Source organism: Scomber scombrus, chromosome 8 (assembly GCF_963691925.1).
Source record: "Scomber scombrus chromosome 8, fScoSco1.1, whole genome shotgun sequence".
Lineage (NCBI taxonomy): Eukaryota > Metazoa > Chordata > Actinopteri > Scombriformes > Scombridae > Scomber > Scomber scombrus.
In genome coordinates, this window is record NC_084977.1 from 22071265 (window position 1) to 22090062 (window position 18798).

Consider the following 18798-nt stretch of genomic DNA (forward strand, 5'->3'; position numbering starts at 1 on the left):
CCTGGAGGTTCAGCCCCTTCCTGCCCAGTCCATCCAGCTGTACTGCAAACTGCCCTTTACAGGTCGAGAACTGTCTTTCTAAATGAACAGGAGGGTTGAGAGATCTGATGTTCCCTGCTGCATCCCTGCAGCATAGAGGAGCAGTCAGCTGTATCACTGTAACAGGCCAGTGAGCAGCATGATTAGTGCACAGGAGCTGCTCCCATCGCTCTTCCACTACATTTGATTCTCCACTCTCCCATGTTGAGCCTATATTCATGCAAATAACTGGTTTATTTTAAATTGGTGGTGACTCCAAACCAAGAATTAATGAGGTGAAATACAGCTCTTTCGAAGCGTGTTACTGCAGTGATCGTCAATAGTTTTATGAGGAACAGTGTGAAGCTTTAATAAGGAGAAAGAAACGGGTCAAAATCGTCCCGTTTTCTTGTCATTTTTTAACTAATTAGCAGCTTCGTGAAAGTTTTACATTCTAAAAATCTTAAAACACTTCCCAGTGATATTCTTTTGGACTTTTATATTTTAATTTTATGTCTATGGTATAATTGCAATATTCAATACAAGGTTTATATAATTGTATATTTCATATGTGCTTGTGTGTATGAATGCCTACATGTGGTTTTGACTACAACATGTCAAATCAAGTGAGATTTAGAAGAGAAAGTTAAAACATTATGCAGGATAAAGTTTCATTTTTCAAAAACCTTGTAAATGAAGTCAGTGATTTGAAAAAGTTCAAGGATTCAAAACCTTATTGATCTGATCCATTAGTATGCAAAGTATTTTAGAAACAGGCGCTCTGTTTACTGAACTATCACTAAAATATTGAAATTGTGTATGAAATAAACTATATTTCAAAAGAAACCTTTTTACTGTGAGCATATTTTTTCTGTTTTTTTGATTTGGTATAATGTGCTGCATAGTATTTTAAGGGCACTGGTTATATTTGTACATCAGGTTTACTATACTGTATGCTAACAGTACCTGATGTTATGTGATTATCAGTGAGATGAACACAAATAGTCTCTGAGAAAAATCTGCATAATATTCCTGTAGGGACTTATATTTGGTTATTTGATGGCGTTTACTGAGTTATATGATATTTTCATAATCAGATTTCCAGTCTGACCCCCATCATCTGCAATATATCTAATGTTTTGTGATATTATTAATCTATGGTGTTTGATTGGATTACCTTACACCTCTTAATAAGAGCACAAGCAAATGTATGTTTAATATAGTCTGGTTTTAAGTTAGATCAACACATGCAGTGAATGCAGGATTATACATCTGACTGTTTATTTGCTGCAGCATTTTTGAAAGCAGCCATTTGGTTTCTGTTTCCGCCAGTCATTTCAGATATAGCAGGCTTTTATATTGCTGCATCTCATAAATACGCACTGAAGGGGGCTTTTAACACTGTCCGCAGGCCATTTCCACATATATTTCACATTCTGACATTTAAGTGGAAAGTGGGAAAAAAGGAGGGGGTTATCTTGCAGTGCGTATTTTGACCATTAGATGGCGTTGAAGAGTCCCTTGGCTTTCACTGAGAGAGTTGAATGGGATCCCAGTGTGATCTGGCACAGGAGCCGGAGGGGAGCACAAGTCCCGGAGGAGGTTTGAGCTAAAAGCACTCTACAGTCCGACTTTCATCGACATTCCTCCGTCTGTTCGGCCCGCAGAGCTGAGCCAAACGGTTCACGGTGCGTAATTACGCACGGAGACGGTAGATCCGCGGTGTTGCTTGCCGTGGAAATCCGCGGACAAAGGAAGGCAGGCTGGAGTACAACAACTGACTTGAGAGGAGAGGAGTACTGTTGGAAGGGAAACGGGGGTAATCTGGAATCGGAAGTGATTTGTCTTCTTTTTTTTCTGAAATGCAACTTTCGTTCAGGATTTCGGGGTAGAATCGAGTCACTTTTCTGGGCGAAAAAGGACAAAAAGACTTACTGAGTGGAATCAGTCACATATCAGCATCCAGATCCTCGGAGCATGGGGTAAGTTAGAGATTTGTGTCTGAAATGTTCACTTTGCACACTCCAGCTGTCTGGAAGTGATTTGTTAAAATGATGAAATGGTCAAAAAGTGAACTTTGTGGTGACTTGCGTGATTTTCCAGAGCGTTTGGTTAATAAATCCGGTGAAACAGAACCAGCTCTTATTCGTTAAGACTTTCACGATCACCATCATAATTAAAATCAATTCATGGGTTACTGCGCTGTTTTCTTTGTTTACATCCTGACAGGCTGCGTTCAGAGAGGCAGCCTGTCTTTAATTAGTGAACCGTGAAGCTTGACCCATTTCAATCTGGACTCTGATGTCCATATACACCTTAATGACACTTGTGACCGCAGGAAGGTCGTTGAGAGACCGAGGCTGCGTTACGTTAAACTCTTTAGCTGATATAAAGACAGCTGTTTGGGATATTTGTGGTCATATGATAAAACACACGAGCGGAGGTCACACATACATCCTCCAGTTAACAGAAACTGCTGAGGTTTCCTGTTCCTCTATTTGCATCACACACACACACACACACACACACACACACACACACACACACACACACACACACACACACACACACACACACACACACACACACACACACACACACACACACACACAGTTTGGACCTTTTCCAGGCTGATTGTTGTGCAGGGGATACTGGGTGGGTTTGCTTTGGGAAGCTGCTGGTGTCAAGCTGTGCTCAGTCTCATTAGCTGTGGTGTGTGTGTGTGTGTGTGTGAGAGAGAGAGAGTTGTATTATACAAGCAGTTCTCTAGCTTGGTTCAAACACACCTGAATCCTCCAGACATTACTGGAGTCCTTACTGTCAGCTTCCACCTTCTAGGCCAGTTTACTGACCGTTTTCTGTACTACTGAAATGACTATGAGCACAATATTAGATCATAATCAGTACTATGTTTTTTTATTAGGGTTTGACTGATGTTTGTTTTGAAGACCATTTATACTATTGCAGATTTGCTCATGTCATGTCCCCTTTTCCACTTGACAGTGAAGGTTTTAACTCTGCAGGCTGTTTCTACGTGTCAGTCAATGAAAAGACAAAAAATGAAATATTTGAATGCATACAATGTTCACAAAATGCTGTTTTATTATAGTCTTAAGTATGTAAACCATATGTGGATTACATAGATATGTGAGAAAGGACACACTCCATAAAGGTTTGTTCTTTGATTGTCTGTAAGGCCAGACCAACAGTACTGATGCATTCAGGTGGTCTTTAACTACTTGTAAAGTCGATTTACCAAGTTTGGATGTTGCCCTGAAACAGCCAACAACATCTGACAAATTTTCCACTTCAACACATGATGGATGATGTTGTACCAAGATAATGGCATTTATATCGATATAGCAGAAAGTAACATATCAATCATGGTGAGTGAAGAAAGTCTCTCCTAGCCTAGTTCTGTATTCCTTGCATACAGGGACTGAAGCACTTTAAGACAAATCACACTGCGGCATAATGTCCAGGCAGAAATCTTCAGGTTGACTGTAGCATCCACAATCCAGTGGGAAAATCTGTTTTTGAAGGCACATGTTGGATGTGTATACTCTGTCAAATCCTAGGTCAGACATCATCTCTATATCAATGCTACCAAACCGAAACCAGCACCAGGAGAAGGAGAGTCTGATTAACAGACACTTGAACAAAATGAGTGTTCGGTGCACAGGTGCTCTCTGCTGTGTATATTTTGTCTTAAAGGGCTTATCTCTTTTTCCATCCCTGTTTCCTGTCTCTCTGCACTTCCAGCTATTGAATAAATCCAAAATGTCTATAAAAATAATCTTAAAAAAGTGCTTATCTATGTTATCTGACCCATGTAGACAAGGTCAGTCCCGGTAAACAGGGAATATGTAACTGGATATAAAATCAATATGATGGAGCGCTCCTCTTTTTGTGTAACAATCATTAACAGCATTTCCAGGCTGCTGACCAAAACAAAGTAAAGTTTATGTCAGGTTTTTATTGCAGTAGTTTTTTCTTTTAGTTCAGATATGTTTATGAGAAACTGATGACCAACTAAAGTCAAATAAAAACAAAGTATCATGACCAACTGAATGCATTATTGAATAAGTGAGCAGTGAGAAATTCTTTATGGGACATCAAATGTAAGAAAAAGCAGCACACACCAGTTGTGTCCTCCACATTTGTCAAAGAGAACTAATTTCTTGGCCACATTTAGAGAAGCTTCTGGACAAAGACAGCCTGGTTGACCTGTGAGATATAACGTACAGCACATATTTGGGTCATACAATGTGAGTGTTACTGGGGCGGTTTTAACAGATATCCCTTTAGTCAGTATGTGAAGTGTGGAGCTGTGGTTTAATCAATGCTCTGATGCTGTTTCTTTTCTATTAATGTTAATCAAAAGTTTAAGCACATTTGACCTAAATTTGATACCAATGTCAGCCTTGTGCAGCTGTACTGTGTATAAACATCTCATTATTGGATCTGTTCTTGATAATCAGAGTCAAAACTTCATGACCAGCCTTCAGTAATACCTGCCAACCTCTACAGGTACATTGTTTCACCTTGTAACATTGACCCTCTTTCCTCCTGTTCTGCTGCAGAGGAGTTGTCTGCGAGCTATAAAATGTACCCGCTACATCGAGAGAGGTATTAACACGCCGTCATCTCTGTGTCGTGGCTCTGCATGGCAGGGATGGGCGATAACTCAAGTTTAAATTAGTTATGATCTCCTACCACATTACTCTGAGTCTCAGATTGCTGTTATTGATACCTGTATCTTCTATCAGCAAAACCTCCTCAAATGCCTGAATGAATTGTGGTATCTATTCATAATTTATTAGTCTGAGTAACTATACGCTGAGAACAAGCTCTTCAATACAAATAAAAGTAAAAATGAATGTAGGTAACAAAAAAAAAAATCAATATAGTACAACTTTTAATATAAAAGTCAACAATACATGATAGATTGTATTGCTTTGGCTCTTATTAGATCCTCAAAATATAACATAAGGATCTATATGCCTACTATTGATAATTGGGGATCAATCCGCCCATCCCTACTTCATGAAGTAGCCTATTCATCTACCTCTAAACAAAATCCACCTTCATCCCATCCTCATCAGGTTCATCCTACCCTCAGTATCTGTGGAAACTCTGTTACACATTTGATCATATCCAGAGGTTTCCTGCTCGTCATGATGTGCAGATGTGCAGGCGTTGTCAGCACGCTCGCCTCCTGCTGTTGTTGCCTGATATCTCTTTCATCATATCATTCTCCTGTCGCTTCATTTCTGCTTGACTGTTCTGTATATTGTTGGCTAGTTTAAATTGTTTAAAAGTGCATTCTATTTTCAATGTTCTTTGTATGTTCTGCATGTCAAACATACATGTCAAACCTTGAATAGCTACACTTATGAGAAATGTGTAGTGGAGTTAAAAAAAATAAATCCCAAGAACCACTGTAATCACCACAAAACTAAATCCACACTGACCATCATCATCATGTTCTGTGAGAGATGAAACTGTAACATTTCATAGCCACCTTTTCAGCCTTTTGAGTTTTTAATACTGAAAAGTTGAGAGTTTAATATTAACTAAAGGAATATTTCAACATTTTCTTGTATGGATCTAGAGCCTTTAGAGGATCAGCATAGCTTTAGCTTTAGCTTAGCAAAAAGACTAGAGGCAGGGGGAAAGGGCGAGCCTGGATTTGTAATAAATACACATGACAGCACCACTAAAGCTCACTAATTACCTTGTTGTATGTAATTTGTACACAAACAGCTGTAAAAAAAAAAAAGAAGAAAAAAAAGGTAGTTTTAGGGTGAGTTACATGCTTGGAGTACTTCTTGACAAACAGCAGTTTGTTCTGCATCTGTGTGCAATTGTAGTTTGACAAAAAATAATCTCCTCTAAACTCCTCTAAAATCACAAACTGTCATTTTCACAGTTCTGTTTGTATATGAATTAAACAAATATAATATAAATGCTATAGAGGTTTTGTTTGGTTGTATTTCTGAACTTTAGCCAGCTTGGAGTAGCTGGAGTTATTTTGATTATTGCTCTCTGTCTAAATACACTATTCCTTTTTAAAATATAAAATATTGTCAGTTTTTCAAGGTCTATATTTTTAATCTGGGGCTGCACTGGAATATTTTAGGATAATTTACTATTTAAAAAAAAAACTCCTTATGTATCTCGTACTGGCCCTTTATGGAGTCCCTCAGTTCAGCCTCTGTCCGAAACAGGCTGATTTATCTCCTGTTTCTTAAGCCCACCCTCCTAAGGAGCACACTCTGTTCTGATTGGCCAACCCTTGTACGCTGCCCCTCAACATCTGCCAGCTCTGGAGGCTACATTAACAAACCATAAAACAAACTATCGTAGTAGGATTTCACTGCTTTTCCTCATTCTTGAAATGTCAGCTTCTCAAATACATTAGTACATGTTAGTGGCTGACATCCAATCCGAAATGTGACAGTGGACAATGCAAACAACACATGGAAACATGTTAGAAACAACTTTAGCATGCAAGGCTAAATATGGGCATGCGCAACAATCCAATGTCAGCTTTTGGAAAGGTAGAAAAAAATGTCCTTAATGAAGCCTTCGGCGCAGGTTAAAGCCCTGACTTTTGACTTGCAGGGAATATTTCTACATAGCTACATAGCTACATACCTAAATGTCAAATTTGGACCTTTGACCATGTTTAATGTAAATATCCAAAATCATAACAGTATATAAATAACAGAAAAGCACTAAAAGCATAATGTGTCCTCCTTAACTCTGAAACAGCTAATACATTTGCAGTATACCTACTTGCGACAACTTTTGAAATGTACGTACTGTATGGCGGCATAGGTCACAGTATGATCAGCAGTTGACATAAACACCATAGAGTCAAATGGAAGGATGAAGATATTTCTACCCACATCATCTCATTTACTGCTGAAATCCGACGTATTGTCACAGCTCAGCCTCCCTCTACAGCACAGGGGGCTGCTAACTTTGGTTTCAGTGGGAACATAATACGTTAATCTGCAGCATAATACCATAAAAATAATTTGGCGTCTCTGCCCTCCCACTGGCCAAGGAGAAATCAGCTGCTCTGTGGGGAGTAGAGCTTCTTAATTGCCATTTTGGAGACCTCTAAATAAATAAATAAATAAATAAACAATAATCTCACTGTTCTTTCTATTCACTTTGTTTAACCGCATATTATTGGCATGAAGGTGAATAACTGCGGAGATGAAAGATCCATTCTTGCTTTTGTGTCTCTCACTGACCTTCATATCCTGAATAGGCAGAACAGTCCGGCTTTGTGTCACCTTCACAATTTGTGACGGCAGTAAGTTATCAGTCGGACTGCAAGAGGAGCTGACCTTCAGATAAGTGCTGTCATTTGACAAACACGTCCACAGCTTGTGTTTTTATTCTCGTTGCCAGTTAGGCTTATGGTGGAGGGTTTTTTAAAAATCAAAGAGCCAAATTAGATGCTTGGTGAGTTGCTCAACAAAATCTCTGATCAAAGGGAACATAAATTTAAAGATTATTAGTTTACTCCAAAGGCAAACGTTGGGTTGTGGTTTGTGCTGCACATCTGGTGACATGTTGAGCAGTTATGAGTTAGCGTTTTCCCTTGCTGTGCGGTTTTGGTATGTTGTAGTTGTAGCGTGTAATGTTGTTGGATTGGGCCAGACACTTTCACTCGCTCAGGAATGTAGACACGAGGCTGCTCGCTCTCAGAGGTCAGAGGAAATAGACCCTTTAAAGGAGAAATACTTTCAAAGGAACAAAACTGAAATTTGCTAAAGCATCAACAACAACACTGCAGAGTTCCAGTTGTATGTTGTCTTAATGCACAGATGGTGAAAAAGATGCTTGTTTGATGCACTCAGCTGGTGCTTTCATTTGGACTTAATTTTGGTCTTAGATGGATGCAGAAACCAGGACAAACACCGACTAACTGGTCAACACATGTTATTCAACCTAACCTGAAGAGAGGTTTCTATGATAACTTTAGGATTATTATAGTTACTGTTTCAATATTTATATAAAAAAACTATAAATAGTAAATACTGACAGCAGCTTCTTGCCCATTCAGTTATAAGACTTGCTTATTTCAGTTGGAAAAAATACTTGAACCTTATTGAAGATTGTGAGTTTTTGTGTTAATGTTTCATGAGGTGACTTAGTAATGAAATTAAATCCAATAATAAGAGATTTGGAACTGCAGCTGTGGACCTTAACTGTAACTCATGACCATGTTGTTTTGTCTGAATGTTTCCCAAAAAAATAGCTGATCACATTTAGTTTGAGCCCATGGTGACATCTTTGAACTACTTTTTTGTGTCATAAACCCAAAATTAGCAATTATAGGAGACAAGTACAAGCAAAAAATATATATTTTAGAGGTTGTAACCACTAGCAGTTTTGTACGGTGGCCGATGACCTGAGCAGTGAATCATTGGTCTAATTTTTCGCACATTCAGTTTTTTGCCAATTGACTAATTGATTAAGCGAGTAATTGTTTAAGCTCTAGCTGCAACTAATTCATATTAATTAATTGATTAATTGTTTAATCTGCTAAAAGGTTTGGAACTAATGACTAATGCCCATCTCAAGTTCCCAGAGCACGAAATGTATTTAAAAAAAAGCTGAGAAAACAGTAAATCCTCACATTAGAGAAGCCAGAGACTTTTTGCATTGTTTTTGGATCAATGACTAAAATCATTGTTTCTGGTTTATTTTCTGTTGATCGACTCATCAATTAATGAACTAATTGTTCCAGCATTACATTACACACAGCGTTTGTGAGTGAAACTGTTACAATGTGTGAGCAAGCTGACTTGACCTGAAATTAACAGTATAATCAGAGTGATGCACTACAAACAAATAATGACGCACACAACAGTCAGTCATTATGTTTTATTTCTTTTTCCATTATGATGCTTGTAAGTGTTAATCTGAGGTTACACAATGCACAGAACAAAGATTCACAGACATGTAATAGACTACATATCTCTTTGACAAGCAGAATATGAAACAATCATGAAGGGAGATAAGATACAGCAGCAGTACTGTCTGATCTTATTACTAGATTTTGCGGTTGGATTAATCATTACTTATCATTTCTGCTTTCTACTTCAAATGAAAGATAAGATGAAAAATACATTTTGGTGACAGTGTTGTTGACAGAAGTCTCGCATGATACTCCACTGTATATAAAGTAATTTCTTTACATCTCAAGACAGCTTGTTTATCTGCTCTTTTTTGACCCTTGCTCAACCCCTTAGTCATCTCCTCCCTCCTCAGATCTCTTGCAGGAGCTTTACTGCTTCAAGTGTGAAACAGTTGCTTTTAAGTACAACCAATAGGATTTTTCTCTTTTATTTGGAAGCAAGTTTTGCAGCTTCGCCCTCCCCTCGGGCTATTTACAGCCAGCTAAGCTTATAGGCTCAATTACTGGTGGGTTGAGGAGTATTTTTTTCTAGCACAAAAACGACTGGTTGGGTCTGTCTGCAGGGGCCAGACAGGAGGGCGCAGCTTCTGTTTCACAGATGAGGGATTTAGGGTGGTGAATGGGTGCTGAGGTTAAGCAGAGAGATGAAGAGAGCAGCGAGAGAGGATTAGAAAGTGATGACTTGGGGCGAACACACACACACACACACACACACACACACACACACACACACACACACACACACACACACACACACACACACACACACACACACACACACACACCATGTTTCCATCACTTCAGGGGACATTACATTGACTTACATTCATTTACTGGACACTTATCCTAACCGTAACCATAACCACTACATGCCTAATCTTAACCCTTATCATAAACTTATCATAACCCTAAACTTATATTAACTTTAAATCAAGTCTTCACCCTAAAATAAATCATTTACCTTAAGGGGACTTGCTTTTTGTCCCCATAAGACAGGCGAGTCCCCATAACAGAACTGTGTGAACAGATTTAAGTCCCCACAACATTAGGAATACCTAGTACACACACACACACTCACACACACACCACAGATTTGCTATCTGTCTTAGTTTGTGTGTGTGTGTGTGTGTGTGTGTGTGTGTGTGTGTGTGTGTGTGTGTGTGTGTGTGTGTGTGTGTGTGTGTGTGTGTGTGTGTGTGTGTGTGTGTGTGTGTGTGTGTGTGTTCATGTGGGAAAAAACTGAATAAGAAATACATTTTTAAAATTTCTATACTGAAAGCCACCATTTTTTTCTTAGATTTTTATAGCTGTAAGCTGATTAAAATGGGAATAGCTTTGCAAAATAATGGTAATATTTAACTGATATGAGTGAGTACGCAATCTTAATGTAATATATCAAGTCTCATCAGATTTGCAATGGTTTAAAATTACTTATGATACGGAATTATTATTATTTTTTGTATATAAGTATTTTATGCAGTATTGTAATCACTCTGCTGCAGTCTTGTACTGTTGGACACATGTGACTGTGCTGTTTGGGGAGTTCAAAGTGTCATTTGTTGATGTGATGATTTCCTCCTTCAAAGGACTGTCCCACTGTGAGTCTGACAAGTGATTGAGGGCCCCCTTTCTCTCTCTCTCTCTATCTCTCTCCCTCTGTCTCTCTTGCATCAGAAAAATAGAAAATTAAAAAATGCATGAAGGTAGTCAAGGAAATTGTGTCTTTTTAACCATAAACGCACATATATTGTTAACCAGCAGCTAAGTATGTGTACTATTTTGTCCCGTGGCATGATGATAACCCCCGGATATGTTGATTTGGTTCAATAGAGTTGTTTTCCTGATGAACAGGGAGCAAACAACAGACTACAGTTTATTAAACTACACACAACTTCAAACTTAACTGTCCACAGAAGTGTCTTTGTCAAGGTAACTTGATTTCACAAAGTGTTGTCCCATATGTCATGCAGCTTTTGGAGCCTTCAAACTGTCTTGCTCACTTGACATATCACTGGGGACATCTTAAGTCTGTGAAGGTTCAATGCTTATGGTTTTTAGAGGGGACACTGGGCCCCAACTGTGTTTCCAAAAAAATGCTCCAGTTCTTGGTTATTGTCTTGTTTGTCAGGAATGAACAACAATGACTATAGAACATTATATTGTTATTCACACACACCACATCTGAAAGTTTTCTAATTAAGTCCTTTGCTGAATCAGTTTAATTTCTTTGCTCTCAAAAACTGTTGTTCTTTGTTTATTTGCATTCTTTGTATGAGTGAACTTTGCAGCTGATATCTAAATAAACACACACAAAACCGTTCTTGTAAGGTTTTTAATTAAATGTATTCTTACTTTATAGATCTTCAGAGGTCCAACTGCACGGACTCGGTTGCAGATGATATATTTTCTCTAATCAAACCAGTCAAGTTCTATTGTATTTTAAAGGGTTTCGGCTCTGTGTGTCAATATCTGTAATTATCTGAGAGGATTCGAGTGGAGCGTCATGCATCATGAGAGTGTAAACTGTGCTTGTTAATTTGTGGCAAATCATGTTGCTGCTAGTGTTGGTTCTCTCTTTTTGTTTGGGTCTGTTGTGGTCAAATACATTTTGAATAATAATCCTCGAGTGTATAATGATCCTCTTTCCTCCCGTTTGGTTGAAAATGATTTTATGTAAATTGGGTGCATGTGGGTTTTCATGTTTCAGATCAGGACACACATTTTTAACCAATGAAGACTAGAGCTGTCAATTGCCACTTTAAATCATTTTTCAAGTAAATGTGCCAAACATGCTTCTCAGTTTTGATTATTTGCTGCTTTTGTTGTCATTAATCATTGTAAACTGAATATCTTTGGACTGTTTTGGAATTTTGAAGCCATCACCTTGGGCTTTAGGAAACTGTGATATGAACTTTATGCCATTTAATAAATAGACCAAACAATATAGATATATGCCAGTTTTTCAAGTTGTATTTTGAGCTTTATTGGCTCATTCATGTGTAAAAATATGATAAGATATTTTCAACATGACTTAAAGGCAGCATAATTAAACATCTTTCCATTGATACAGTGAAGAGATTATAAGTTATTCATTGCAGTTTTTCCATGTTAGATGTTGATGGTGTAGATTCTAAAATGGTACTCTTGATTAAATTCAGCATGTCTTTCCAACATAATCACTGTCAGTTTATATCTATATGAGACATCGTTTCTATTTTAGAGGAAGTAATGAACCGTTATCAAAGAGGTCCAAGCGGTAATTTGAAACTGAGCATGAAGCCCTGCAGTGAATACACCCTTGGAGGTCAGAGGAAGTGTGTTAAAGCCTCCTTGCTCGCTGATAGCTCCCTGAAGAAAACTCATCCCTTGTATTGTCTGTCTGTCCTCTCCAGCTCATCCAAATGGAGCTATCACAGAAGTCTTTGTGTTTATGGCCGATGCTGAAGGCAGCAGCCAATACCGTTGTAATATTTTCCTGGCCCTGAAAGGAATTATTTCATCTGCATGAATGTGAAGCTGAGAAAGAGCTTGCATGCTCAGCAGAAGCCTTTCCAGAAGACAAACTGTTGAAGTAAAGGGCTGTTTGTTTGGTTCACATTTCATCAGATCTCTCATACTGTATTTACACCCATATACCATTAATTTATCATGAGGGTGTAGTGTTGCTGATGGCCTCAGGGCTGCGTGCATCTATCTGGTGTCATTGCATTTAAGGAGAGTGAGTAGTTAGCAGATTAAAAAAACATAAAACTTTCAGCTCAGACTCAGTTGCTTTACTCGCCCATCCTCTGACAATGGCAAAATATCAGATAAAGGTTTTCTCAAGGCAAACCTTGAGACGTTTCTTTGAGGGAGATTGAAGTTTTAAAGCTGTACACACACACACACACACGACACACTACTGCAGAGTTGTGCGTTACATGAATACAAAGAAATGAAAATAAAATGTTCCAGAGAGGAATGAAAAGTGGTGTTGCCCATAGAGGTTTGAACCACACTTGAGGATTCAGTCCTTTCCCCTCGCTGGCATGTCTGGACTCAGATCTCAGCTGTGGTTCTTGTCTTTGTGCCTCACAGGTTTTGCCTGACTGTATTTTTCTGTCTTCTCTACTCTGACCCTGAAAACAGACAAATGAAAAAAAGAAAAAAACAAGGATGTACTACCTTTTCTTTTTTAATGAAAAACTGGTTTTATAACAGGCAGCTCTGCCAAAGTTTCTCTAAAAAAGCAGCCTCTTACAAGCTTTGCAGATAACTTGTATTGGTTTGATCACATCTCTTCTTTAAGCACTATTACCACTAAAAATGTAGACAATGATTTTTGGATTATTTTGTCAACATTGCCATTACAGCTGGAACAATTGATAGATTAGTTGACACATAATTGATATTGACATTAAAGTGATCACTTTTTTTTCTTCTTTATCATGATATTCTGGCATGATTTTATTCTATTTCTGTATATTGTTTGAGTTTTGTCATTATATCACACAGCATTCTTCTCATATGTATAATAGAGAACAACTACTTGTTGGGGTTGTGTCTTATGAAGGTTTTTTTCAGTGACACATTGGTAAAAGCATTCAGGTTGAAGACTCTTTGAGTGTGTGTAGTGTTACTCGACACTGAGCCGAACTATAGAGCAGCTGCTCGTCTGAATTACATGAGATATATATATATATATATATATATATATATATATATATATATATATATATATATATATATATCACGAAAGCAAACCCACCCATATATATATATATATATATATATATATATATATATATATATATATATATATATATATATATATATATATATATATATATATATATATATATATATATATATATATATATATATATATATATAATGTAATATGTATATAAATGATATATATATATATATATGGGTGGGTTTGCTTTCGTGATATGTTTTCTAGCTTTGCTCCACATTACACATCGGTTTGTTGGATATGTAAAATGTGCACGCACCTACATGCAAACACATAATTTGATACATAATTGTGGACTTCATGCATAAGTAATCACTATTGTAACTGGGACAGTCATTTTCAAGTAAAAATACTGAATATCACTTAGTCCCAGCTTCTCAGTTGTAAGGATTAGCTTTTTGTGTGTTGTGATATGATTCACTGAGTATTTTTTTTGTTTTGAAATGGTGGTGGGAGAAAAGAAGCATTTTGAAGATGTCATTTGGGCTTTATGGGAAATTGTAATGGATGTTTTTCATTATTTTCTGACTGTGATTAATGGATTTTTCAAGAAAATATCTTGTAAATCAATATCAATAATATAAATAATTGTCATAGTTGCATGATGAGATGAGCAAGCAAGGAGATATTCAGTTTGAAGACATGCTCAGATGAGACATTTGTGATGAACGTGTCAATCTTTTGACCTTTTAGTCATGGCAAGTCTTTCTGACCTCTCACATTTAACTTGATGAAAAAACGAAAGATTCATACATTTGCAACCAGTGATCCAAACATTCAAGAGCAATCAGTGTTAAATGTTGAAGAAAAAAAAAACATTTAAACAAGCTCCTTAAGTTAATAACAAACAAGTCACAAAGTATTAATCAAATTATGGCTTGCTGTTACTCTCATTATGCTTTAATAACAATTTATTTGGCTTGGAAGTTAAATGTATGTCTTTTTCTGACCAATGACTATTTGTGCTTTTTTGATAAATAATCATAAGTAATGTGGATACATGACTAAATGGGTAAAGATAAATCTTAGAACAGCCTGTAAGTTAAGAAAACAACATCACTTTACTGTAATGCAGCATTTAAAATCAGGAAGATGATATCTAGTCTCATATCACAACATTGATAAAATATTGATATATTGCCCAGGCCTAATTATATGCCGAATTTCATGGGACAGTTATCTTGGTATATAATTTTCTAATCACTAAATTAAATTGGAGCGTGACTTTAATGTCTAAAAGGTTTTTGCACAATGGACAGTGGTGGTTATGAGCCAAATAGGTGTCCTGTGTTGATGCCTTTTGCTGCGACTCTTCAGTAATTTGTAACAATTTTCTGTTGGTGCTTTCCCCCAAAAAAAATATGTCAAACATTTGTGTATTTATACTGTAACTTTAAACTTGACTGTAAAATGACAAAATCCTCACAAAGCTAAAATTTTAAATCGTGTAAAAAGCAGTGTGATGTAGCTCTTGACGTACATGTATATATCACTTAACATAGAGTGCTATAGTGTGTCTGACCCCTTTAATTACTGAGCTGTAATCTGAACGCAGTTCACTCACTTCCACTCATGCATAGATGAGTAACAGTGAGTGTGTATGACGGAGGGGGAGGGATGGGCGGATGTATGACCTGGAACTGATTAACAGTAATTGATTCAGATGACCCTTCACTGGATTCATGCGTCTGGCACAACCTCTACACGCTGCTATACGACCACAAAGAAACAGCGGAAAGCAACTTGTGAAGTGCTACAATACTTCTACTCCTTCAGCCCATAGACTTTTACTATATTTGACAGCTATAGTTACATTTTAGATTATGTTTACAATTACACACACACACACGAATATAATAGATTTATAAAATATGACTCAGTGTTAGAAATTAAAGGATAGGTTCACAATTTTTCAAGTTTGTCTTAAAACAACAGACACAGAATAAACAATGAAACAAGTTTTGCTTGTTGTTATTATTCCTCCTGTTCACACTGACCATTAAAAGATCCCTTAATGTGCTTTCAACGTAAGTGATGGGAGACGAAATTCACTTTAATTCACTTTCGTCTTTCTGTTACAGTCTTTTTAGTGCCAAATTCCCTCTTTTTGTCATAATCCATCCATTATAGCTCAACAGGGAATTCAATACTAAAAACACTCTAAATATGGAGGATTTACAGTAGAGTCCAAAAGTCTGAGACCACTTTCCCTTTCACTTACATGACAGTTGATGTGATTAAGTCAGAATGCTGAAGCCTCACATTAACTAAATAAACTAGATAAATAGATCTAGATAAACTTGAAAATACATTTTTGCATATAACAAGGGCTGTGGATTTGTGCCCTCATGACTTACATTGTAAGTGCATTATGAAGCCACATGTGTCAATGTTCATATGAAGATGTGACTCTTGTTTTAATCTAGCTGTTGTGCTATTCTCAATGAGGCAGCACCAACAAATTTTAGTTTTATGAACAAGTGCCGAACTGGTAAGAAAGGCGGGGGAGTTGCTGCCATCTTTAAATCTGTATTTCAATGCAGGGAAATTACATTAGGTGATTTTAGCTCTTTTGAATATCTCTGTTTTTTATTAAAAGGTGATCCAAAAGTTCTTTTTTTAATCATTTATAGACCTCCAAGATACTCAGGAAAATTCATCGACGAGTTTGCTGAACTGCTGTCAGTTATCTGCACTGACTACAACTTTTTTATCATAACAGGGGATTTTAACATTCACGTAGACAATAACATGGACAGTAATGCCAAAAAACTCTCTGCTCTACTTGACACTTTTGGCCTCTTGCAACATGTGAAAGGGCCCACACACACTCGAGGCCACACCCTGGATCTGGTTATCTCTAAAGGAGTTGACATTTCTTCTGTTGATGTTAAGGACTTGGCTCTTTCTGATCATTTCTGTGTGTTCTTTGACTTACAGATCATTCCAAATGTTCAGTTAACCTCTGTGTCTATTAGGAGAAGGTACATAAATGAGAATACCAGTGCAAAGTTTATGGAGGCTATAGCTATGTCACCAACTGTGAGTGCAGAGTCAGTTGATGAACTCCTGGATAATTTTAACTGGAAAATTTCAAATGTCATGGATACTGTTGCACCTATTAAAACTAAAACCAAGACGACCTTGATCAGACAGAAAACACCGTGGAGGAACACTATGATGGTAAAGGCTTTGAAAACAGAATGCAGAAAAGCAGAGCGTAAGTGGAGAAAAACTAAACTTCAAATTCACCTTGACCTCTACAAACAAAGTCTTTGTAATTTTAACTATGAGTTACTCAAAGCTAGACAGCGACACCTTTCTGAAATTATTAATAAGAACATCAACAACACTCGCACTCTGTTTGCTATGGTTGATAAGCTTACAAACACCCCTAAACAGATAGCTCCAGAACTCCTTTCCACAGATAAATGCAATGAATTTGCTTGCTTTTTCAGTGAAAAAATCCAGTCCATAAGGTTAAATATCAACACAAATCAACAAAACAATAAAAAGACGCAATCCCTAAGACCTCCCAGGAATAACTCAACTGCGATGTCAGAATTTAAAACAGTTGACCAAAAAACCATAGAGGTAACAGTTCAGCATCTAAAACCATCAACATGCTGTCTTGACACAATGCCATCAGACTTTTTTAAAACTATTGTGAACTCTGTCCAAACAGATTTGCGACAAATAATAAATAGCTCACTTCAATCAGGCACGTTTCCTAAACCCCTAAAAGTAGCTGCCATTAAGCCGCTCTTAAAAAAGAGAACGCTGGATGCTTCCATGTTAACCAACTACAGACCTATCTCAAATCTTCCTTTTATAGCCAAGATCATTGAGAAAGTGGTTTTTAATCAACTCAGCAATTTCTTGAACTCCAGTGGCCTTTTTGACAAATTTCAATCAGGCTTCCGACCTCACCACAGTACAGAAACAGCTCTTATTAGAGTGTTAAATGACATAAGGTTAAACACTGACTCAGGCAAGGTGTCAGTTCTGGTCCTGTGGGATCTCAGTGCTGCGTTTGACACTGTGGATCACAGTATACTGTTGAACAGGTTGGAAACTTGGGCAGGACTCAGCGGAACAGTCCTAGAATGGTTCAGGTCCTACTTGGAGGAGCAGAGTTATTTTGTGACCATTGGAAGTTATGAATCCGATCGAGTGGCCATGACAAGTGGAGTTCCTCAGGGGTCAGTTCTTGGACCCCTTCTGTTCAGTCTATATATGCTGCCTTTGGGTCAAATTCTGCAGAACTCTAATGTACACTATCACAGTTATGCAGATGACACGCAGATATACCTAGCACTGTCCCCGGATGACTACAGTCCAATACAGTCATTGTGTCACTGTTTAGAGCAAGTAACAAATTGGATGAACCAAAATTTCCTTCAATTAAATCAGGACAAAACTGAGGTAATTGTTTTCGGCAATAAAGAGAAGAGGATTGCTGTCAGTAAACATCTCGAGTCACTCTCTCTAAAAACTAGCGACCAAGTCCGAAACCTTGGCGTGCTGATAGACTCAGATCTGACCTTCAGCAGTCATATCAAATCAATCACCAAAACAGCCTTCTATCAGCTTAAGAACATATCCAGAGTGAAGGGTTTTATGTCTCAAACAGACCAGGAGAAGTTGATTCATGCTTTCATCTCCAGTAGACTCGACTACTGTAATGGTCTTCTGACTGGACTCCCACAAAAAAGCATTAAACAACTGCAGCTCATTCAGAACGCTGCAGCTCAAGTTTTGACCAGAACAAAGAGATCAGAGCACATTACTCCAGTTCTAAAGTCTTTACACTGGCTCCCAGTCAGCTATAGAATATATTTTAAAGTTATGCTACTGGTCTACAAATCACTGAATGGTTTAGGTCCAGAATACATGAATGTCATGTTAGTAAAATATAAACCCAGTAGAGCTCTGAGATCTACTGACTCAGGTCAGATAGTGGAGCCCAGAGTTCAGACTAAACATGGTGAAGCAGCTTTTAGCTGTTATGCTGCACACAACTGGAACAAACTACCAGCAGAACTGAAATCAGCCCCAACTGTGAATATTTTTAAATCCAGGTTAAAAACACTTCTCTTCT

The 18798-nt window shown here is 37.5% G+C and overlaps 1 protein-coding gene across 1 annotated transcript in view; it reads left to right on the plus strand.

Annotated features, from left to right (window-relative positions):
• The first annotated feature begins 1598 nt into the window (after positions 1-1598).
• LOC133984891 (homer protein homolog 3-like) overlaps positions 1599-18798 on the plus strand; it is a 57072-nt gene continuing 39872 nt past the window's right edge. Inside the window, exon 1 of the mRNA XM_062424392.1 lies at positions 1599-2000. Coding sequence (XP_062280376.1) covers positions 1996-2000 — 5 coding nt within the window. The 5' untranslated portion in view covers positions 1599-1995. The remainder of the gene's footprint in view (positions 2001-18798) is intronic.